Source organism: Chelonia mydas, chromosome 1 (genome assembly GCF_015237465.2).
Source record: "Chelonia mydas isolate rCheMyd1 chromosome 1, rCheMyd1.pri.v2, whole genome shotgun sequence".
Taxonomy (NCBI): Eukaryota; Metazoa; Chordata; order Testudines; family Cheloniidae; genus Chelonia; species Chelonia mydas.
The window spans coordinates 31388043-31412374 of record NC_057849.1 but is presented as its reverse complement, the minus strand read 5'-3'; the positions used below and the strand labels follow the sequence as shown (position 1 = coordinate 31412374).

General features: G+C 41.5%; 1 protein-coding gene across 2 annotated transcripts in view; it reads right to left on the bottom strand.

The window, feature by feature from the left end:
- Window positions 1-24332, bottom strand: part of CNTN5 (contactin 5) — a 970129-nt gene that overhangs the window by 209003 nt on the left and 736794 nt on the right. For both annotated transcript variants that reach the window (XM_043529333.1, XM_037889811.2), the window contains one exon: window positions 15496-15598. In XM_043529333.1, the coding sequence (XP_043385268.1) occupies window positions 15496-15598 (103 nt within the window). The remainder of the gene's footprint in view (window positions 1-15495; window positions 15599-24332) is intronic.

Below are 24332 nucleotides of genomic sequence, written 5' to 3'. Positions count from 1 at the left end.
CCTGGCCAAAAATTTTAGCTGCGTGGAGAGATAGGAAAGGCTGAAAGAATCTGCAAGATTTAGACATAGCCTGGATGTGAGGGTCTACACAGTGCTCCAAGTCTAAGATGACACCCAACTTATAGGCAAGATGAGTGATAGCCAAGATGCTGAGGTATTCCATAGTGATCCAGAAAGGAAGTGGGAAGGGGGTGGGCTTGGAGGGAAAGATTAAAAGCTCTGGCTCAGCCAAGTTGAGCTGGACATCCATGAGGAGATATCAGAGATACAAGCCGAGTTTTAGTATGGACAGAAGAAGAAAGATCTGCAGTAGAGAGGTAGATCTGTGAGTCATCAGCATAGAGATGGTAGTTAAGTTTGTGTCTACATATGAGATTACCCAGAAATGAGGTGCGGTGGGGGAAGAGAAGGGAATGAAAGACAGAACCCTGTGGACTCCTGTCACGGGGTTCATTCTCCACTAGTGGGTCCCTGCCACTCTGGGATTAACTCCTTCCAGGTCTGGAACCCCTTCTGCTGCTGACTTCACACTCTCCTGCCACTCTCTCTCTCAATCTCTGCGACTCCAGGTGTTCCTTCTCTGTGACTTGGTCCTCCAGCCAGGTCACTATACCCTCCTGGGGTATCAAAATCTCTCCTCACTAGCAGTCTCTGGCATTCTTCCCATTCATTGCCCCTATGGTGCCACTTCTGCAGTGGTTAGTAGGGGAACCCGGGCCTGCCCTCTACTCTAGGTTCCAGCTCAGGGACATTCTAGTCAGCAGCCAAGGTATGTTCCCTCCTGGACCTTACTGTCTTTACCTGAACCATTTCCTTACCTTTAGCTCTCCCTGCCTCTCTGAGTTTGCCATCCTCACAACTCCCTCCTCCCCGGGAGTAACTGTAGGCTATTTGCCTCTGTAGCCTCAAACATACCTCCCTTTTTCCAGGGACTGACTGCAGAACCCCTTTGTGATATGAGCTTCCTGGCTTTACAGGAGCCCCGCCTATTCCCGCACAGGTGAGTTTACCCTAACTGGGGCTTTCCTCACAGCCTTAATTCTCCCATTTTATAGCCTAAAAGATTAATTGGCCCATCTGGCCTCCATTAACCCCTCTGGGGAGAGTGTTGGGTGGACACCCCATCACAAACCCTCAGGGAAAGCTGGAGCAGGGATGAACTCCCTGAATATCTCACATTTTCCTCCTTTCTGGAAGCTGATCCCACTCTCGTGCCAATTACATTGTTTGCCAAATGCAGATTTTGAATTAGATGAGTGGCCCATCTCGTAGCTGGGCTTGAGATATAATGTGGCTACCCCGGTATCTCCCAATCCCTCCTTGCTCCTTTTGATCTGTGCCCTTCAAATCTCCAGACAGATCCCCAGCTCCTCTCAATACCTTCTATTCCAATCCTGTCATCCATCACCTCTCTCTCTGACCCTAAATCCCAATCCAGCTCCTCTTCCCCGTCTAACCGCCACACATCTCCATCCTGTAGTTCCTGACAAATGGAATTATTCCTGGGGAGACTACATGGTCTGAACCTCACCATCTCCTGGTTACTTCACCCTCTCCTCCCTTTTTAGTGGTTGTGCCCCTCCTCACTTCTTCTTACCAAAGGTGGCAGAGAAAAATAGCTCCCTGATCTTCCAGGGGGGACTGGTTGACTCCAGAGATGAAGAGGATGTAAGAAAGAGGGAGCTGCTTTATGGAGAGGTGACCACCACATGTGCCCCCATATTCCTCAGCTAGGACTGATGGGTGGCTGTGTTGCCTGCTCCCACGGCAGAAGCAGGGAATGCAGAGTCCTTCAAAGCACCCAGCTTTGAAAGCACCCCACACTCCGTGACAGATGGGCGGGAGCACTTCCTATTGTAGTTGGTTGGAGGGTTTCTCGACTTTCTGCTACTCCTCTTCCCACTGCCCCCCTACGTACACTCTGCAGCTTTTACCACTAGACATGCACACATTACCTTGCTCAACATGCAAGAAGCAGAGAAAGTGTAACTGATCTCAGTCATGAACTGTAAGGGACCTGGTTGGGATATGGAATTCTCTTTTCTAATTACTGTCTAGGTTTACAATCAGAAGTTGTTTTGCTAATCAGAATCAAACCAAAGAATTCTGTTTTTCAAAATACTATGAACATTTTGGATCATGCTGTGGACTATTAATTGCTAAAATCCATTCTCTTGTGTGAGTTAAAAATTATTTTATTTTTATTTTATCTCATTTAGAAAACATGATTTAAAAATGGACTGTGCAGCTGAAATCTTTCAGGCCAAATTACAGATGGAATGAATTTTTATGACTGAACTATAAATCTCAAACATAGAATTTATGACGGAATTACTAAAGCAACATTAACTGCATAGGTATGAATGATGCTGCTATCATAATAGCCTCATCATAACTCAATACTAAAAGGTAGTCAATATCTCTATTCTATTCTGACTGTTAACTAAGAATATTTCACACAAAAGATACAGAGCCCTGACACCACTTGTATCAATAAAATGTCCTATACCAAAGACTATATCCTTTACAAAGAATATTGAAATACTGCATAGCTGTTACTGACGTGCAGACGTAGCTCTAATGTAATACAATCACCTACCAATATAGAGAAACAAATATACTGGATGTAAAATAATTTAGCTGTCAGCACTATTCTCTTTGGTTCCTATTGACTGAATTCTCTATCTGCTGATCTGTGTGGTATGAAACCAACTGCAGTGAAAAAAAAAGGATGCATAAAACTTTTCCCTATCAAAGCAATCCTTTGTCACCATTCCCAGCTTTGGGACCACTGTGACACAGGCACGCCTTGATGGGTATATTTGCCCCTGCGTCTGACCATTTTCTCAATATTTTACCAAAGGGGGTAAATTGTGTGTGATCTCTGCAAAAAGCTAAGAACTAGTTGATTGTTGTGTTTATTGTGAGATGTTGGTATGAGAAACAATTTTAGAGTTATGTAACATGTAGGCTATTGTGTTCCAAAACTGTTGTAAGTAAAACTTTCACCCAGGGTCGGGGAGTCTCAGACCTGAGTCAATCAACACTGAGAACAATGGGCAGCCATGGAGCCAGACCAAGCCAGTGTTTACTGTCTGGACCAGAGGCAGGTTTAAGAATTTCCAAAGACAAAAGAACCCCAAGGAAAGTCCTGAATAGGGAACCCCCTGGGCTAAGAGACATTAGTCTGTAACTATATAAGAGAAGAAGAAACGGCGTAAGACATTATCCATTATGGAGGAGATACTCTACCAATGGAAATGTCTCATGACAGGTGGAACCCAGTTTTCTGGTCTGGACAAATTCAGTAAGGACTGATCATTGGGTAAGGAATACCTTCTTAGACGGGAAAGTAACTTGTTAATAATTAGAGCCTACAGGTTGTGTTCTGTGTTTTTCTTTTACCTGTAACCTTTTGTCTCCAAATCCTTTTACTTGCTTTTATTTGAATCTTTATCTCAAGCTCTGTTAAATAAACTTCAATTTGGTTTTCCTATAGACACATTTATACTCAAGAGAGTGTTGAATGGAGGTGAAACCAGTGAAGTGGAGTGCCCTGTCTCCATGGAAGCAGTGGATTGGGGAATGCTGAGGGTGTCCAGAAATAAGGGACTGGGCACTCAAACATAACAAAGTGGGGTGTGTAAATTGCTAGATTGCATTGGGAATGAGTGCTGCTTGTGAAGCCTGGAGCAGAGCACTTGTGTTGCCAGCAGCTGGTAGTTAGGGAGGATTTCCACTGGTGGGCATAGATAAGGCTCTCTCCTGCTGTGGGTGAGCAGGTGGTACGGATTCACTCCTCAGTTAACTCAGAAAAGTGTCAAAGTGGTGTAAGCAGCAGGATGTGCACCCAGTTTATGAGCTAACCAAAATTCATGCTCAAGGCACTTACAAAGTATACTGATACATATAACCTAAAGATTTAAAAGTAATAGGGTTGGAAACAGGAAAGAAAATAGTTACATTTTGTTATTTACTGTTTGTTTATTTCAGGAGAAGGAAATAGAACAAAAGACAGTGCAAAATGAACTAACAAAAGAAACATATTCCAAACTGACTAAGCTACAATTTGAGCAGCTGTGCACTGGTTGTGCATTAGCAGCTGCAGGGAAAAATGTTGAGGAAATGGTGTTTATGCTCATGGAACCAGATAAATTACATGTAGAGCAGCCAGATCCCTCGGGAAGGAATGGTGCTGTAGGGAGTGCAGGCATAACTGCAACATGCCCAGTGAGAGGGTTCCAGCCTGGCACAGTCCTCAGTGAGGCAGTCATTCAGCTGGTGTGGGCCAGACTGGAAATGATGAAATTGGAAAAAGAACGAGAAGAATGCCTACAAGAGAGAGCAGGCAGCAGGTGCAGAGAAACAGGCAGCAAAAGGAGCTGCAGATCGGAGACTGTTGGATTTGGATGACTGAAAGCATGGAGAGAGGGAGCGCAAGCTCAAAATGCCAGACTTACAAAATAAAAACCCGCCTCCTGCAAGTAATCCTCCCCAGGGATCAACCAGCTGTGATAAACAACGCCCATGCTACAGGGAAGGGGATTGCATCAAGGGTTACTTGTGCATCTTTGAGAGCATATGCAAATGACCATCTTGCTTCCCAAACTGTCTGGAAAAGCTTTGCATATCTCTAATTATATGGATTGGGGGAGGCTATGAATAATCACAATTAAAAAAACCCACCTGTGTTGTAAAGGTTTCAAATCACCGCAGAGCCATATCACCTAACATTTAGAATTTAGATTGGAGTCTGTGGCTCATAGATGGTGAGTAGGTGCTTCACTTTTCAGCATATCAAGCATGCAGGAGAAAAGGGATAGTGGTGATCTTTGGAACTGGAAACAGAGCAGTCAACTCACTTTGCTCCCCTGCAGAAAGAACTATGAGTGAAGGCAGATAGCATTGCCACTTGTACTTCTTTGACACGCTTCTCCCTAAGGGGGACAGGGTCCATGCTCATGGTAGGGGTCTACTACAGATCCCCTAACCAAGAAGAGGTGGATGAGGCTTTTTTAAAACAAGTAAAATCATCCAAAGATCAGGACTTGGTGGTGATGGGGGACTTCAACTACTCAGACATCTGTTGGGAAAATAACACAGCAGGGCACAGACTATCCAGCAAGTTCATGAAACGTATTGGAGACAATTTTTATTTCAAAAAGTGGAGAAAGCTACTCAGGGAGAGGCTGTTCTAGATTTGATTTTGACAGATAGGGAGGAACTGGTTGATACTTTGAAAGTGGAAGGCAGCTTGGGTGGAAGTGATAGAAATAGTAGAGTTCATGATTCTAAGGAATGGTAGGAGGGAGAACAGCAAAATAAAGACAATGGATTTCAAGAAGGCAGACTTTAGCAAACTCAGTGAGCTGGTAGGTAAGATTGTTGTTACCTAAGTTGTTAAGCGCCTCTGCCATTTCCACATTTTTTGTTATTGTTTCCCCCCCTGCATTGAAGAATATTTTCTTGTTACCCTTTATGTCTCTAGTAGTTTGATCTCATTTCTAATTTTGCCCCTACATATTCGTGTTATTTGGTTATATTCATCCTTTGTTATTTGACCTAGTTTCCACTTTTTGTAGGACTCCTTTTTTATTTTTAGATCATTGAAGATCTCCTGGTTAAGCCAGGGAGGTCTCTTGCCATAATTCCTCTCTTTCCTACGCAGTGGGATAGTTTGCTCTTTTGCCCTTAATAATGTCTCTTTGAAAAACTGCCAACTGTCTTCAATTGTTTTTCCCCTTAGACTTGCTTCCCAAGGCGCTTAACAAGTTCTTTGTTTCTGTTTTCACCAAGAACATTGGTAGTGATTGGAATCTAACATAGTGAATGTCAGTGAAAATGAGGTAGGATCAGAGGCTAAAATAGGGAAAGAACAAGTTAAAAATTACTAAGACAAGTTAGATGTCTTCAAGTCACCAGGGCCTGATGAAATGCATCCTAGAATACTCAAGGAGCTGACTGGGGAGATATCTGACCCATTAGTGATTATCTTTGAAAAGTCGTGGAAGACAGGAAAGTTCCAGAAGCCTGGAAAAGGGCAAATAAAGGGAAATAAGGACAACAGAGGGAATCACAGACCAGTCAGCTTAACTTCTGTACCTGGAAAGATAATGAAGCAAATAATCAAGCCATCAATTTGCAAACATCTAGAAGATAATAAGGTGATAAGTAACAGTTAGCATGGATATGTCAAGAACAAATCATGTCAAATCAATCTGATAGCTTTCTTTGACAGGGTAACAAGCCTTGTGGATAGGGGGGAAGCAGTATACTTTAGTAAAGCTTTTGATACTGTCTCACATGACCTTCTCATAAACAAACTACGGAAATGCAACCAATGTGGAGCTACTATAAGGTGGGTGCATAACTGGATGGAAAACCATTCCCAGAGAGTAGTTATCAGTGGTTCACAGTCATGCTGGAACGGTATAATGAGTGGGGTCCCGCAGGGATCAGTTCTGGGTCCAGTTCTGTTCCATATCATAGAATCATAGAACTGGAAGGGACCTCGAGAGGTCATCTAGTCCAGTCCCCTGCACTCTTCATCAATGATTTAGATAATGGCATAGACAGTACACTTATAAAGTTTGCAGATGATACCAAGCTGGGAGGGGTTGCAAGTGCTTTGGAGGATAGGATTAAAATTCTAAATGATCTGGACAAACTGGAGAAATGGTCTGAAGTAAACAGGATGAAATTCAATATGGACAAATGCAAAGTACTCCACTTAGGAAGGAACAAGCAGTTGCACATGTACAAAATGGGAAATGACTGCCTCGGAAGGAGTACTGCAGAAAGGGATCTGGCGGTCATATTAAACCACAAGATAAATATGAGTCAACAGTGTAATACCGTTGCAAAAAAAAGCAAACATCTTTCTGGGATGTATTAGCAGGAGTGTTATAAGCAAGACACTGGAAGTAATTCTTCCGGTCTACTCTGCGCTGTTTAGGCCTCTACTGGAGTATTGTGTCCAGTTCTGGGCACCACATTTCAGGAAAGATGTGGACAAACTGGAGACAGTCCAGAGAAGAGCAACAAAAATGATTAAAGGTCTAGAAAACATGACCCATGAGGGAAGATTGAAAAAAACTGGGTTTGTTTAGTCTGGAAAAGAGAAAATCCTAACAGTTTTCAAGTACATAAAAGGTTGTTACAAAGAGGAGGGAAAAAAACTGTTCTCCTTAACCTCTGAGGATAGGACAAGAAGTAGTGGGCTTAAACTGTGGCAAGGGGGGTTTAAGTTGGATATTAGGAAAAACTTCCTAACTGTCAGGGTGGTTAAGCATTGGAATAAATTGCCTCGGGAGGTTGTGGAATCTCCATCATTGGAGATTTTTAAGAGTAGGTTAGACAAACACCTAGATGGTCTAGATGATACTTAGTCTTGTCATGAATGCAGGGGACTGGACTAGATGACTTCCCGAGGTCCCTTCCAATCCTGTGATTCTATGATTCTATGTAGAAGGGTGTAACTTATTTCTCTGTATATATCAGCTTGGGTAAACCTAGTTCTCTGTCAATATTTGTGCCATCAACCTTGCTCTCCTCAAGGCACTTTCTAAAAACTCACTTCTTCTATTTACTGCTTTCAAGCCCTGTGTTAAAATCACAGCACTGAACTCACATTTACAAAATAGATATACTATGTCGGAAAATGCCAAACTTGGGGATGCTCTCTGTGACAGCAGCCACTGGAAGCCCTCTTCATGTAATCTTCATCCAGATCATGTGTCTAGGGCTAGGATATAAAGGCCAGCACATCTGGTTGTTACCCTCCTACTATGTGATATCCAATAAAATCTTTGATAAAAATGGAATAAAATAAAGCCCACCCGAGTCCTTCAATTTGAAAAAGTATGACGGCAAAGAACTAGAGGAGCCTGTTAATTTGAAATATTCCTGTGAGCCAATGCTACTGAAGAAAAAATGTAGAAGATGAAATCCTACTACAAGTGGCAGGACCAGAGTAATTCTGTGAAGACTGTGAACTGAAAGACAGAGCCATTCAAAAATGTCACAAATTCTGAGATCCATACACAAATCTGTCACTTGGGAAAGGTACATTTTCTTTACAACAAACCAAGCACAAAATAAAACCATTGACCATTATGTTACAGATCTCCATAATAAAATTAATTCATGTCAATTTAAATAGTCAACAGATGGACTATTTAGAGAGAGGGAGGGACAAATCGGATTATTGTACTATAAGTGATAACCGGGTAAAAGCAAGGTTAGTGCCAGAAATTGACTTGACTTTGATCACAACAATAGATATTTATATTTATGCAGGGTAGTGAAAACTGTGCTTCCTAAAAGGAAGTGTAAACTTAGTTCTGGTTGAAAAACAATAACTCTGTTTTACAGAAATTTCAAAGTGTTCCTTATTCAAAGCTTGAATTGGACCCATTTTTTTTATTAATGTTTGTGTTTTAAGCAAATGAAAATGTTCAATAACAATTTTGAACATGATTTTAATTAACATATTGTGACCTTGCACTCCATATGTTTTATGGAAATATGCTTATGAGCGTGAATATGATGTAACTGGAATATGCTTTATGCAAAAGGTCTCTTGTAAGGTATCATAACAAAGGTTATAACCTACTGAATATATTCCACCTGCATCATTCTTGCATCTGAAGCTAAAAATATGAAGTATAACTCTGAGGTCCTATTGTAATTATGCAGAGTGTGGGCCATTAATGGCGGTTTACAATCTTTATGGCTCCTGTTGACTAGGACAATTGGTTGTAAATGGTTTATTTACCTGCAAGCCTTTCTGTGTATGTGTGGGCCAACCCAGGAAGAATGGAGACTAGGGGTCTTACAGTGACATGTGACCATGTCACCTGATAATGAAATCCATATTAAATCTGGTACTTTTCCATTTAGAAGAGAGACAAAACATTCCCGCCTCGTGCCAAAGCTATAAAAGGGGGTGGAGCAGGACAAAGGCGAAAAACCGTTCTTTCCACCTGAGATGTCTGCTGAATCAAACAAAGACTGTACCGGGGAAAGAATTGGGCCCAGACTAGGAAGAGATATAGTCTGTAAAAGAAGCTTATTGGAACATCTTTGAGGGTGAGATATTACCTGTAATCAGTTTCTTAACGTATTAGGCTTAGACTTGCGTGTTTTGTTTTATTTTGGTTTTTGACTTACTTTGTTCTGTCTGTTATTACTTGAAACCATTTAAATCCTACTTTTTATACTTAATAAAATCACTTTTGTTTATTAATAAACCCAGAGTAAGTGATTAATACCTGGGGGAACAAACAGCTGTGCATATCTCTCTATCAGTGTTATAGAGGGCGGACAGTTTATGAATTTACCCTGTATAAGCATTATACAGAGTAAAATGGATTTATTTGGGGTTTGGATCCCACTGGGAACTGGATGTCTGGGTGGAGACAAGTAACATGCTGAGATGTTTTCCGTTAAGTCGGCAACTTTGGGGGCATGGACCAGACCCTGGGTCTGGGTTGCAGCAGGCTAGCGTGTCTGGCTAACAAGGCATGGTTCTGGAGTCTCAAGCTGGTAGGGAAAATGGGCTCAGAGGTAATTTCAGCACGTCGTGTGACAGTCCCAAGGAAGTCTCTGTGACCGAACCCGTCACACATATCAATTATAAAAATATAGCAAAAATGTTACGGTAACTAGTGAATAAAATTGAAAATTTGGCAGATGTTGAAAAATTTGTGTGTGAAAAGTTCTGGATTGTTTTCTCTTTTAAGGCCATAGTTAGTCAGAAAAAAACCTTTTCAAGCAGATAATTTTGATCAGCTATTGTGTAAAGAGCAGTGAAAGAACTGAAGTGAAGAATTAAAATGACATAACTATAGAAACATCAGGGACCAGATGTATTTTCATTAAATGTGGAGGTAATCACAACACAAAGGTGTCCTATAAAGGAGATGTGATGTCATGCATGCAATAAATGCAACTTGTTTCACAAAAGGGAATCATTCTCAGCAGAAGTTGAAAAAACACACTAAAGCAAAATACATTCATTAACATGCAGCAGGTAGATGAAAACCTTTTTTCCTGACTATTGTATCCACCTGTCATCTGTCATCTTAGATAGATTTTTAGCTCTTTAGGACAGGGACTGCCTTTGGTTCTGTTTGTACAGTGCCTAGCACAGGGGTCAGCAACCTTTCAAAGAAGAACAGGGTTTTTTTGGTTTCTGTCTTTGACCAAAATATTTCGAGAGCCACATCACACACAAAGCTACTTGTAGAGTTAGAATTTATCAACTAATAATAATTGAACATATTAAAGTTATTACTACTTACCAATACTTGTAATGCAACCTCTGCCACTTGAATTTGAATATAAACAGGAGGGGGCTCTGGGCTGGGTCAGGGGATTGGGGTACAGGAAGGGGTTGGGGGCCTGGTAGGGAGTTTAGATGCAGGAGGGGGTTCTGACCTGGGGCAGGGGGTTGGGGTGCAGGGGGTGCAGGCTCTGGCCGGGAGGTGCTTACAACGGCCTGCCTGCCTGCCCTGGCCCCACGCCAGTCCCAGAAGAGGCTGGCTGCTGGCACATCTCTGCATGCCCCTGGCAGGGAGGAGGCAGCTCCGCGCGCTGCCCCAACCCCCAGCACCATCCTCACAGCTCCCATTAGCCGGGAACCAGCCAATGGGAGCTGCGGGGGCACTGCTTGCAGGTGCGGGCAGCGCAGGGAGACCCGCTGCCCTCCTCCCCCCAAAGGGCACACAGAGACGTACCAGCAGCCAGCCGCTTCTGGGAGCGACGTGGGGCCAGAGCACTGCTGAGCTGCTGGCCGGGAGCCGCCTGTGGTAAGCACCTCCCGGGCAAGGCCTGCACCTTGCACCCCCTCAAAAAACAGCTGCCCACAAGGGGGCAGCCAAAGAGCCGCATGCGGCTCCGGAGCTGCAGGTTGCCAATCCCTGGCCTAGCACAATGATGTCCTGGTCCGTGATTGGAGCTTCTAGGCACAACACAATAGAAATGATTAATAATAACAGGAAACGTTGAGTCATTTCTCTCTTGTACTCATATAGGATAATTCCTCACTATAGGAAAGGCCACCAGTAACTGGCATTGATACTCATGTCCCAGGTCCCCACTGCAGTTTCCCCTATTGACTGCTTGGCCCAGGGACTAAATCCTTTCCTGAGACCTTCTGTCAATCAAGCAATTAAGTAATTTGATTTTAGTTTGATTGACAAATGCAACACCACTCCATTTTTTTAAAAATTCCAACAGCCCTTAGTGACTGGCAGTTCCAAATAAACACTATTAATAAATCATTACTCTGTAACTAAAGACCAGGCTTTCAGGAATACTTGCCAATTGCCTACCGCAGGAAATCTCTCAGGAATATTTGTCATTCTCACAGTTACAATGCAACAGAGGAGCAACTATCTGAGACAGCTAAGCTAAAGCATGAGGAAAAACAGGAGCACACTGGTTTAGGGACTGGTAGTAACCAGTGTTTCTGTATTTGCACTAAGAATGCAAAAAAGCAGAAGAAAATTACTTACAGCCTCAGTTCCCTAATGAGCATTCAATGGAGTGCAACAAGAAAAGATTTGTGAAAACTACCAGGAATAAGAAATGGGAGAAATGAAAAGGAATAGACAATGTGATGCCTTTTTACCTCCCACCTCTGTCTACAGGTGTCAGATGAGGCCCGAAATGTCATTCATGTAATAATACCGTATCTGGTCGAAAGCAGTCTCAGCACAACTGATCTGATTGTGTGCTAATGGCTGGGAAAGCACGATAAGGAATGTGCACAATAAAAAGATCTGCCCCTTACAGTACTGTATTAGCAGATGGGGGTGATTTATTAGATAATCTTAAACTGCTTGATGGTGCAGGGTTTTTGTTGTTGTTACAAGTTAACCCCAAATGTCAACTTGGACGTGGGGTAATTAAAGCATCTGCTGTCAGCCTTATTTCTGGTTACCTGAACACCCACTGACTTGTTTGAGAGAGGTTATTAAATCTTGGGATTCAGGATGAAAGGTATTCAGAGAAGCTTTTCTTCTTTGTCAGTGTCTATTGTCAGAGACTACACTTTGTATGCATCCTCTTTGCTGAGAAGATGACAATCAACTCAGAGATAGTCAGCAACTACATTTTGGTTCCAGCAACAATTTTTCAAAAAATACATAATGGTTATTGTTTCTAAGGTAGCCAAGAGACTACAGGAGTCTGGTTGCCAACTATCAACACCGCAGAAAAGTAGTTAGTACCGCAGATGCAAGAATACCTGGAGCCACCAGGTCTCTGGAGAGCAGCATACTTCCTCATCTGTCTCAATGTTTCAGGATATCTCACTAGAGCTGTTGCATCCCCCACTCCCCTACCCGATCACCCTCTTGCTTGAGGCCCATTGCGTAAAACATATAGCAAATTACTTACCCTGCATACTTCATCCCAAAGTATTTGCTCTCCAAACCATTGTTTTCACCTATATGGAGGCTAAACTTATCAACACCTTCAACATCCATTGAATACAATTGATTTCAATGGTAGTGGAGGCTGCACAGCACCAACAGAATTAGGCCCATGTTGAACACAGATCCCAGCTGAAAGACACTCCATGAGATATCTTTCCTACTCTAGGATTAAGCAAAACAAAACAGAAAAATAGTTTTCCAGCTTGGTAAGATTTCTCAAACCAGCTGATACCAATTCCGATGTAAATGCTTAGTTTGTCAAGGTGTGTACAATGCTCTAAAAAGACAATCTATCCAAAGTGTGAAGTATTGTGAACTATGCACAAATTTGACAAAGTTACTGAAAAGAAAACAAAATGCAACACCTTGCTCTGAAATATGGGTATGAATGGAGATATTTCTAAACTGCAATAGAAGTGGAGCTGCTCTGTAATAATTCATGAATACTAGATGTTATCAGGATATTTACTGTATGAATATGTTGGTTTAGAAATAGGGGGGTTGTCAGGGAAAAACAAGGAGAAGGAGTACAGTGTCTCAAGATAAACCACCGCTTGATAAATACTTTAGGGTTATTAAGAGACAATGCTGGACATGAAAACACCCTGGAACACAAGATGAAAAGGACTCTGGCAGTTAAAAAGGGACTCTCTCAAGTGAGAGGGAGGCAGTTGTTGACAGAGACACACAGTGGGGGCCTGAAGGAAATTAGGCCTGCCTAAGTGATCATCAGGGGATGGTACGCCTTAGGTAAGACATGAGTGTAGACAGTTCGTTGTTTTAAAACCCTTTTTTGCTAAATGTTTTGTTTTTACAGTGGTAAATAAAATAATACTTTTGTTTTAGGAAGACTGTCTGGTCACTATGCATACCACTGATCACAGACTGCCAAAGGTAAGAACCACAGATGCTGAACCCAAGTGGATTTGCTGGGTAAGCAGGGTTGATGCACAGGGTACTGTAGTCCAGGGTCTAGTCCAAGAGTGGGAGAACTGAGGAATTCCACCCCAGGAGGGGGAAAAGCACAAGGCCTGACACCTGAGGGGATGCACTTAGAGAGACCACAAAGGGGACAGAGGTGCAGCTAGTACTGCAATCCAGACAAATATATTGCCCAAATTCTTCCCAGATCAACATGTATATATGCTGTGGTTTGGCTTGGATAACCCTATTATATATTCAAAATCTGAAAGATGTTGGTTTCCTTCAAAACTGTTAGTATAATTTCAATACCTCACTTCAGCAAATATGGCCACTTAGGATTTTATGATTGCTATGCGGTACAAGATGGCTGCTCAGAACTTTATAGAATCAGATGGGATAATAATTGTACAGTAGAATTGGAAGTATGCAATCAGGTAGCAGCAGAGACAAAAAATAAAAAAAGCAAATGCAGTATAGTACTGTGTTAAATGTAAACTACTAAAAAAAAGGGAAAATTAAAAGTAAAAAGATTTGACAAGGTAAGGAAACTGTTTCTGTGCTTTTTTTTCATTTAAATTAAGGTGGCTAAAAAGCAGCAGTTTTTTTCTGCATAGTAAAGTTTCAAAGATGTATTAAGTCAATATTCAATTGTAAACTTTTGAAAGAACAACCGTAACATTTTGTTCAGAGTTACGAACATTTCAGAGCTGCAAAAAACCTCCATTCCCAAGATGTTCGTAACTCTGAGGTTCTACTGTATTCCAAAAGCTAAGGCCCTACCAGTTGAGCTAAGGAGAATCTTGGTTTAGCTGTAGGAGTGTACAGTGTAGTATATTTAGCAATCCTTTCATTATTGCTGAATCTTGGCCAGGATTAAAGGACACCCTATATGGTTAAATGATTTATGAATTAGAAAGCCAGAAAGGAGAGCTGGCATTCAGCAGCCTGAATAAAGAATTATCTAGACATTCATTACAACTGAGAATTGTCTCTTCTGTGATGCTACATGGAGCAAAAAGGCTGTAACACACAGATAAGCAGTTCTGATTCGATTCAGTAGAAGCCAGTGGTGTACGCATGCATGAACGTAAGTGCACACACACACACACACACACACACACACAGTGAGTTTATCAGAGTGTGTAATTATCAAACATTTTGCCATATCTATCCATCTCTAGCTGCTTATGTCACTATCCAGAGAGAGAGAGAAAGAGAAGATGCTTTCTCCGAGTCATACAGTGCTTTTCTGCTCTGCCTGATCATATACTATCCCAGCCTCACTTTACTTCTGGCAAAAACTGCATTCCCCTTAATAACATTATGAACCTCATCCTGTATCATCAAAAAAGTATCCTGAGGTAATCTTATTCTTGATGAAAGGAGCTATAAAACTGCAAAGTCTTATTATGTTTAAAAACTAAATACCCTCATTTCCTCATTAACCAGTCTACTCACCTGCATACAAAATTCTAGCCAAGGTGAGATATGAAACCCAGAACTTTGGCAGTGCTAGTGGGTCGGTTATAACTAAGATGACTGACGTCACCATGAATTAGTGGTTTTACAGGGAAGTAGATGATACTATTAGTTTAGAGGATGCAAAAGTAATCCTGGGCTCATATATTTTTGGAACATTATTTTATTGTTTCTATTTAGAATCTATGTCCCAGGTTGGAACAGGTAACTACACAATAATCTTGTTTTCTTTTCAATTAAGAGATTTTGCAGGGGAAAATCAACACAAAACAAAAAAACAACAAACACACACCACTGGAATTATATATCCCGATTTGTGCTAGCAAGCAGTGAAAAAGTAGCAGAGGAAAAATGTGTGGTAAATAGAATACAGATGACAATTTTTTTCTTTTCATTTTAAAAAAAACTACTTTATATGTCGAACCAGCACATTTTAAACTTGTATATATTATTGTCTGTAGGAATGGCTAGTTAGGGAATTCATAATTGGTTACTTAGTCAATTCCCACTTAGCTGTCTTATAAAAACTTGGTATATGCACCAAGGAGTTTCTGTGAAAATGAAACCCTGCAAAATAACTGAACCAAAAATTAGATGTGTCACATTTTAATAAACAATTGTGTCTAATTATGGAAGAATATGTACTTACTTGCCCAGCGCAAAGCACTCCATCTTAACGGTAGTTCCCTTAGCAGCTGTAACTGTGTAAGGAAAATGGACCTCAATTTTCGGCTCATATTCCCCCATCACACCTGGGAAATAAAAAATGGTCTTTAAAAATAAAATGAATGTCACTTCTTCTTTCCAAACCTAGAGACTTTATTGTGAAAACTACTGTGGCATGATTGTTAATAGCTATACAGCGATAAAGCCTGTGGTGGGGGGAAATAACTTACATTAGTTTGACTTGCTCTGCTCAAATCCTATTCATCCCCTTTTCGATGGTATCTTCAGTGCTCTTAAAACAGCAGCACTTTTAAAAGAAAAGATTTATTTCCTCAAATATGGGTTCAAATTATATTTCAAAAGATTGCCATGTACAATCAATTCTGGAGGGTTGGGAAATTTCGTGTACAAGAGCTTTGTCCATTTAATGACGCAGGGTGGTTAGAATGGATAAATCAACCAAAAACTTAGCAAATATCCTCTTAGCCAGACAATATAAGATGTCCTTTTATATCAAGGACATCCTGACATTTGTAAGAAAGCAGTCAAATGATGTGAAAGCATGTGTCTTTCCCATCGAAAATAATGTACAAACTCACAAAGCCCTCCTAAAATTTCAGATGCATGGCTATCATTATTTATTTAAGTGCTGACAATGTGCTCAGTGTTGTTAAAGGGGTACAGTAAAGACATTCTGGGCCTCTTAATAAACTAGATATTGGAATTGATGGAATTACTCCAGGTGTAACTGACAGCAGAATTTGACTTGCAAGACGAATTGAGAGAAGTTAAGGAATGGGAAATGAGAGCAGTACATGGAGAAAGATTATGTAAAGTGAGGTGAGGAGTTTTAATGTGATATGACTCAAAGACTGAGGTTGTGACAGAGTGGCTGGTGAGGAGTATGACTTTAACAGTCATGGTTTGGTTAGATTGCAGATGTGGGCTGGGGAGGGAGACAGCTGAGAAATGGGGAGGCCAAAGGGGAAAGTTACACTAACCATGTTAGAATTGCTCAAGGCATGGACAAGGTTCTTGATCGTGGGGAAATTGAGGAAAAAGGGAATTTAGGTGGTTATCAAAGATGCAGCAGTAATAGGACTAAGGGGCTGGTCCAAAGCCCATGGAAAAATTCCCACTGAATTCAAGAGTGGGTAATAGGAGCCAGGCAGAGGCAAAACAAGGAAACAAAAGAGGGATATTGAGGGAGAGAAAGAATGGGAGATACGGAGAGAAGAGAAAGGAGAAGAGCATGGAAGACAGAGAGAGTGAACCTTGCAGAGGGGAGAGAGAGAGGCAGAGAGGTAGAATGGCAAGAGGTGGTTGGAACAAACAACCAATTTGCAGAGAGAAAATAATGCCTAGATTTTGAATGGTAAAAGCCCTTTACTGATGTCACTGTGATGTTACTGATGTCACAGGGTGTAGGGCAAGGGGCTCCAGCTGGGTCATGTTCTGTTGCTGCAATTGACTATTGTCCCTGCAGCTCCCAGTGGCTGGCTCTATTTCTGGCAGGTCCTGCTTTGTGTCTCCTCTATCAATGTGGTATGGAGTTAGGGAGAGGTGCTGAGGCCTGATGTCCCTGCAGAGTACATGTGATTTTACTAACTGTTTTAGGAAATGTGCATTTAAATTCATTTTGGGAGCCTAGTGTTAGTTAGAATACTTGAAGACTTCTGATATCTATCTAACTGAAAGAAAGACATACATTAGTGGCATCAAATGTTCTTGCATACACCACACCCAGACAACTGAATTCCATAATGTTGCTTTATGAATAGCACCGGATTGCTTTTCACTAAAATATATTTACACACAACCACACCACCCATATGCTGTACTCCTTTCAAAATTCACAAGCTAAATAGGGCTGAACAGGGAAGTGTTATTTACCCCTTCGCATAACACAAGATCCAGGGGGTCACCCAATGAAATTACTAAGCAGAAGGTTTAAAACAAACATAAGGAAGTACTTCTTCACACAACACAGAGTCAACCTGCAGAATTCATTACCAGGGGATGTTCTGAAGGCCAGATCTATAACTGGGTTCAAAAGAGATTTAAATAAATTCATGGCTATTAGCCTAGATGGTCGGGGATGCATCCCCATGATCCAGGTGTCCCTAAACATCTGACTGCCAGAAGCTGGGGATGGAAAACGGGATGGATCACTTGATAAATGCCCTGTTCTGTTCATTCCCTCTGAAGCGTCTGGCACTGGCCACCATCAGAAGATAGGATACTGGGATAGATGGACCGTTGGTCTGACCCAGTATGGCCATTCTTATGTCCTGACATTCTTATGAGTTAGCTCAGTGCTTGAATGGGAAACTGCTAATAAATATTTAGGCACTGCAGGAAGTGATGTTGATACATTCTTGTCTCTAAATAAGTACTGAATCAATGTCATGTTCTCTGTGTATATATATCTATATCTATATATCTTCCTACTGTATTTTCCATTGCATGCATCTGATGAATTGGGTTTTAGCCCACAAAAGCTTATGCTCAAATAAATGTGTTAGTCTCTAAGGTGCCACAAGTACTCCTTTTCTTTTTGCGGATACAGACTAACATGGCTGCTACTCTGAAACCTGTCCCAGCACAGTTTTATAGGCACTATGCTGTTGTAGAGAGAATGTCTCTTGTATCAGTGCAAAACCAAGGTCTTGACCCCTTGCAATAATAAAAGATTCAGTGCTATTTTTGCAAAAGTATGAACATTAATCCCAGTGTGATGGCCAAATTCCAAGAGGGGCAATTAAATGCCAACTAACTAAAATGTTCCTGAATTTGTGATTCTTCACTTTCTGTCCTAAGCTGATTTATTGTTGTATGCTATTAAACAATTGCCTTCACTTCTGAAGTGGCTGCACTTTCAAAATGAATGAAATAATCATTGTCTCTCAGTTTGTACAGTGCTTAGAAATCCTTTGGTTTGGAAGATACAACTGGTCAAATTCTGAGGCCCAAATTCAGCCTTCACTCAAACAAACACCCATTAATTGCAACTGCCCTGTGTAAACGCAAGTATCAGATATTTTGTGTTGACACATTCAGGTCATGTCCTAAGGAGATGCTGATCTGTCAATATTTTGTACCATGTCATCTTAATGTCAGTTATTGTAATAAAAACAATGGGTCGTCCTGATTGCAGGCACTCACAGGGAGACGCAAGCAGAAGTATTATGCTATCCCTTGTCACTTCACCAGGTTAACACTGTTTGTGAGAGGAGATTGGGAAAAGTAAGGAAAGTCTACTATTTCAAAAGGATATTTTTAATTTATGATCTTGGAATTCAGGGAGATTTGTCTGAGCATCAAGGGCAAATTTATCAAGGCCTTGTTTTCCTGTGTTATAGTATAATTGCTCTGTGTGACTGCTGTACCTCCCTCCAGCTTGTTTTTCTTTCCTATTTCTGCTCTGGTCACTATGATTCAGCAACAGCAATCTAGACAGGATTTGCATTTTCATCTGCAGTTTCATTTCATTTGTATCATAAATGTAGGAAGGTGATAAAATAAACTTGAAAGTTTAACAAATATAGACTGCATATATAACGTGTAAGTCAATCATTTTCAAACTTATAAGCATGCCTCTTTTTTGGATACTTGTTTAAGTGTTTCCTAAGTCAACTAGACAGCTCTAGTTATCAAACCAGAAATGTAAATCTATACTGTATGTGTGGCTTTGGTATTGCAGGGATCAAAAATTTAATAGCACATACAGGAAAAACTGAAATTCTGAAATGAATAACAGGGAAACTGCAGAGAACACAGGACCCAAATATTATGGTTCAGGAGTAAGATGCACCTATGATTCCTTCTGTCTCTTCATGAGCATTCTTTCCAAGTAACAGGACTCTGTCTGCACTTTTCCCAGAGTTGCACTCCATGGTTCATGCCACGTTAGACTGGATCACTAGGCTACAACACCTCATGTCACCAATCATATTTCCCTCAGCTGGCCCAACTGGATTTAGGTCCAGTCATACTCTCTGGGAGCTTGTGACCAATATGAAATGCAGTTGCTCAACACAGCTTATTCAAAAATAGATACGATACATTTATAGAAATGTAACATGCAGAGAGATACAGGTTAAAACAATCAAAACTTAAACTCATTCTAAACTTAGCTTTCCCTTTTCCTTCTAGTTTGAGCAGGCCTTTGCTTATTCCAGCCCCCTCTTTTTTAGGACTGAGGATCAACATTCATCTCTCCTCAGTGTCTCACAGAGTTTCTCCGTTGAGAGCATGGTGACAAACTGGGGGTTGTGTCATCACCTGCTCTGCTACCTTGGGTGCCTCTGTGCTGTGCAGCTTTGGTTCAGAGCCTGACGCCATCAGCCTTCTTATAGCACAATAGCCACACCCTGGCATTCACTAGCCTGGTTACTCCTGGCAGGTTAGCACCAGCACCTTCCCAGTCTTGAGTTTTCTGAAAACCAGTCCTTCTGACTGTCGCACTCACAGAGCCTTACTAAGTTCACTGTTCCTTTAAAGAGACAGTACACACCAACAACCTGTTCATTTAGCTGAGGACTCACACATCCCTTTAATAGACAGCACTGATATGGTCTGTAGCAAAACCAAAAATAAGTTTATTAACAAAGAACATAGGATTAAGTGACTTCTAGTAAGAGCAGAAGAGAGATGAAAAGTTACAAACAAAGCACGCTTTCTGGTGACACACAGCAGCGCTTTCCCTGCAGCTGCCTCCCGGCGCACTCTATCTGCGATTGCAGCCACGCCCTGCGACAGACAGAGCGGAACTGCAGGAAGGAACCTTTGGAACAGCCAAACCTGGAGAAGACTAGGCAGAGGTTTATTTTGTTGTTATTTAGGGAAAAATCTGAACTATACACACCGGTCATGGTCCAAACGTTCCCTCTTCCTGAGTTTCCCTAAAATAATAACAACCATAAAACTCTCTCTCTCTCTCTTTCTCTCTCTCTCTCTCACACACACACTCCATGAGCTGCAAGGTGGGGGGTGCCACCTGCTTACATATGTCTGATACAGTTGTTCACTTCCAAATTCCTTTAATTTCCTGTGGTTTTGCCTATTTCACATTCTCATTAAAAGCAGAAAAGCAAATGGCTCCTGGAAGCACGTGGGCACTGACAGTAGAGAGATACCATTATGGTCTGTTACACTTAGGGCCTTTTAAAAATAAACAGATTATGACCTAATGGATCACGCGTTCGTTCTCATTCGTGGCAGGGATGCTGGCGCACTGTTTGTTACACATGATCACATCGATGGTCGGGGACGTAAGGCGGACTAAAATCATCGTTGTCTTTTCATGACAAATGAATACTTAGAGACTTCTCAGCCAATCTGCGTTTTTAAATGTCCCTAAATACTTACTTGCATGGGGGAACTCTATATAGAGAAGCTTATAATGGTAGTGCTGACACAGTGTAAATCATATTGGTAGAAATGAGGCTGACTGTGTTGGGGATATTCATATCTGAGCTTTACACCCAAAACATTTTCATCTCACACTGAAAAGGAAATTTTCAGTGCATTGGGTGGGATTTAACTACTATTGATGTTAATGTAAACTGCAGAGCCAATTCCCCATGCACCTCACTGAAAATTCACTGCTGTTCTGCAGTATTTTTCGAAAATAGAATTTTCACTTATAACCTCCTTGTCCTCTTCCTTAGTACTAAATGTTTCCTTTGACGGCCCTTGGAAAGGGTATGTGATATGTCTATTCTGAGGTGCATTAAAGTCCCCAAGTTGTTTAGTAGAATACTCAGGGCAAATACTGTATCATTTGTCGCCTGACTGGACGGTGGCTTCTGAACTAATATCAGTAGGATTTTTGTAATGCAAATTCCAGAGAAAAATAATCTTGCTGAAAACTGCACAGTGGAGAAAAAATGCTCTTTGGTTTATAACTTAGTATTTAAATATTTATAAAAAGCAGTGTGGAAATACAAGTTGTTTAACCACTGTGAGCCAAATGTGAAAGATGTTGAAAATGTGAAAGATGCATGTTAGTTTTGCTCAAAATAGGTATTAGTCTTAGAATGTATTTACTGTTTAGACTCTATGAAATGCTTGTTAATTGCTGCCTGCATTAATCTCACATGTAATGTCAGTATTCCATGCTATAAGAAAACATGTAAGTTTTGCTTTATAACTTTGAAAATGCTTGCTCTGAACTTGTGAATCCAGGCCTAGGACTCGTCCCCCTACCTATCTAGAGGGACTGTCAAGGTTCCTCCCCCACTCTGAACTCTAGGGTACAGATGTGGGGACCTGCATGAAAACCTCCTAAACTTACTTTTACCAGCTTAGGTTAAAACTTCCCCAAGGTACAAATTAATTTTATTTTTTGTCCTTGGAATATCCACTGCCACCACCAAACTCTAACTGGGTTTACTGGGAAACGTAGTTTGGTCACGTCTTTCCCCCCAGAATCCTCCCAACCCTTGCACCCCACTTCCTGGGAAAGGTTTGGTAAAAATCCTCACCAATTTGCATAGGTGACCACAGACCCAAACCCTTGGATCTGAGAACAATGAAAAAGCATTCAGTTTTCTTACAAGAAGACTTTTAATAGAAATAGAAGTAAATGGAAGTAAAGGAATCACCTCTGTAAAATCAGGATGGTAGGTACCTTACAGGGTAATTAGATTCAAAACATAGAGAATCCCTCTAGGCAAAGCCTTAAGTTACAAAAAAGACACACAGACAGAAATAGAGATTCTATTCAGCACAGTTCTTTTCTCAGCCATTTAAAGAAATCATAATCTAACACATACCTAGCTAGATTACTTACTAAAAGTTCTAAGACTCCATTCCTTTTCTATCCCCGGCAAAAGCAGCGTACCGACAGACAAAGACCCTTTGTTTCTCTCCCTCCTCTCAGCTTCTGAAAGTATCTTGTCTCCTCATTGGTCATTTTGGTCAGGTGCCAGCGAGGTTACCTTTAGCTTCTTAACCCTTTACAGGTGAGAGGATTTTTCCTCTGGCCAGGAGGGATTTTAAAGGGGTTTACCCTTCCCTTTATATTTATGACAGGGACTATCAAAATCAGAGGGGCCATCAAGGAACATCACAATACACAGGGTTTGTTCATGGCCCTATCACACCTTGGAAATGCTACATGTAAGGAAGCTTGCCCTGTGTGGACTTGGAAACTGAATGAAGGAAATACAGGAAAGTCGCAGGAAATTTTTCCATTTATTCATGTTTGGACTCTGACTGTGCTAGAGACACCAAACTAAAGCCAGAGATCTCCAGGGGCTGCCTCCTGGGTCCTCCTGAAAGATACTTTGAACTGACAGATCACTACAACTCTGTCACTCTTAGGATTTAGATGGTAACTCATTTGTGTGTATAGGTTTGCTTGCTTTAACCTATTGTCTTTGGTGTAAGACCTAGGGTACTGATTGACTTGGGGTAAGTGACTCTCTTCTGGGACTGGAAGCAACCTGAATGTGGTGTGATTTTTGGTGTAAGTGACCATTTATCACTAAATCCAGTTTTTTTCTGGCATGTGACTCCATGGTAAGACTGTTATTTTGATCCAGGAGTTCATATTTGTTACTAGCTTGGTGAAATCTAATTATAGAGCTCACCATGAGGTTGGGGTGCCTGCCCTGTTTTTGACCTTCTGTCCTAAGTAGGCACTTATGGTTGTGAGCCACTTCAGACAGCGGGATAGCTCAGTCCTGAGAAGAATGAGATGATGACAGTGGGTTGCGGTAAGAAAGTCAAGGAGTTGATGAATGTATCACAGCTCCTCTAATTAAGGGAGTGTGTCCAAAATTTGTGTTGAAAGTCCACAATTTGGGGTTCTGGTTCAATTTCCAGCAACTTTTGGATAATCAAACAGCGGCAGTGGCCAATGTTGATTTCTCTCACCCCTACATCAGATCAAGAGCTTTTTGATCTAAAATCCTAGTCCCCAGTCAACAAAATTATTTAAGCATATGTGTATCTTTAATAACCTGAGCTGTCCCACTGAAGTCAATACCTCTCCCGGCAAGGGCTCACTGGTACAAATTCAGTCCTATACATGGTGGTCTGAATTTTTAAAGCAATCTGGATTGCTTGGTAAACTAGGCACAAGCAAACAGTATGAATTGTGATAGGCTAAATGTAAATGTATACATCTAGGAAAAAAGAATGTGGGTCATACTTACAAGATGGGAGACTCTATCCTGGGAAGCTACGAATCTGAAAACGATTAGGGGACATGATGGATAGTTAGCTGAACATAAGCTCACACTGCAATGCTGAGGCTCAAAGGGCTAATGTAAATCTTGGATGCATAAACAGGAGAATCTTGAACAGGAGTATAGAGGTTATTTTACTTTTGTATTTGGCAATGGTGCCACTGTTGCTGCAATACTAGTGTCCACAGTTCAAGGAGGATATAGATAAGGCTATGATTTTGTCACAGAGGTGACAGAAGTTATGAAATCCGTGACTTCCAAAGAACTCTGTGACTTCAGCCCTGGCAGCTGGGAGCTGCAAGGTCCCGCCGCTTCCTGCAGTGGTAGGGAGCTGTGAGGTACCCCCGCCACCTGAGGCAGAGAACCCCCAAGCTCTGAGTTGCCTCAGGCAGTGGGGGTTCCGTGCAGCTTCCAGCTGTCATGGGCAGAGGGGTATTCTGCAGGTCCCTGCCACCATGGGCAGCAGGGGGATCCCCACAGTTTCTCAACCGCGGTGGTGGCAGGGGGATCCCCGTAGCTCCCTGGCCATGGTGGGAGGGCAGGGGGATCCCTCAGCTCTCCACCATGATGGTGGCAGGGGGACCCTTTGTGTGATGCTATATCCCATATTCTTCATGGAAAT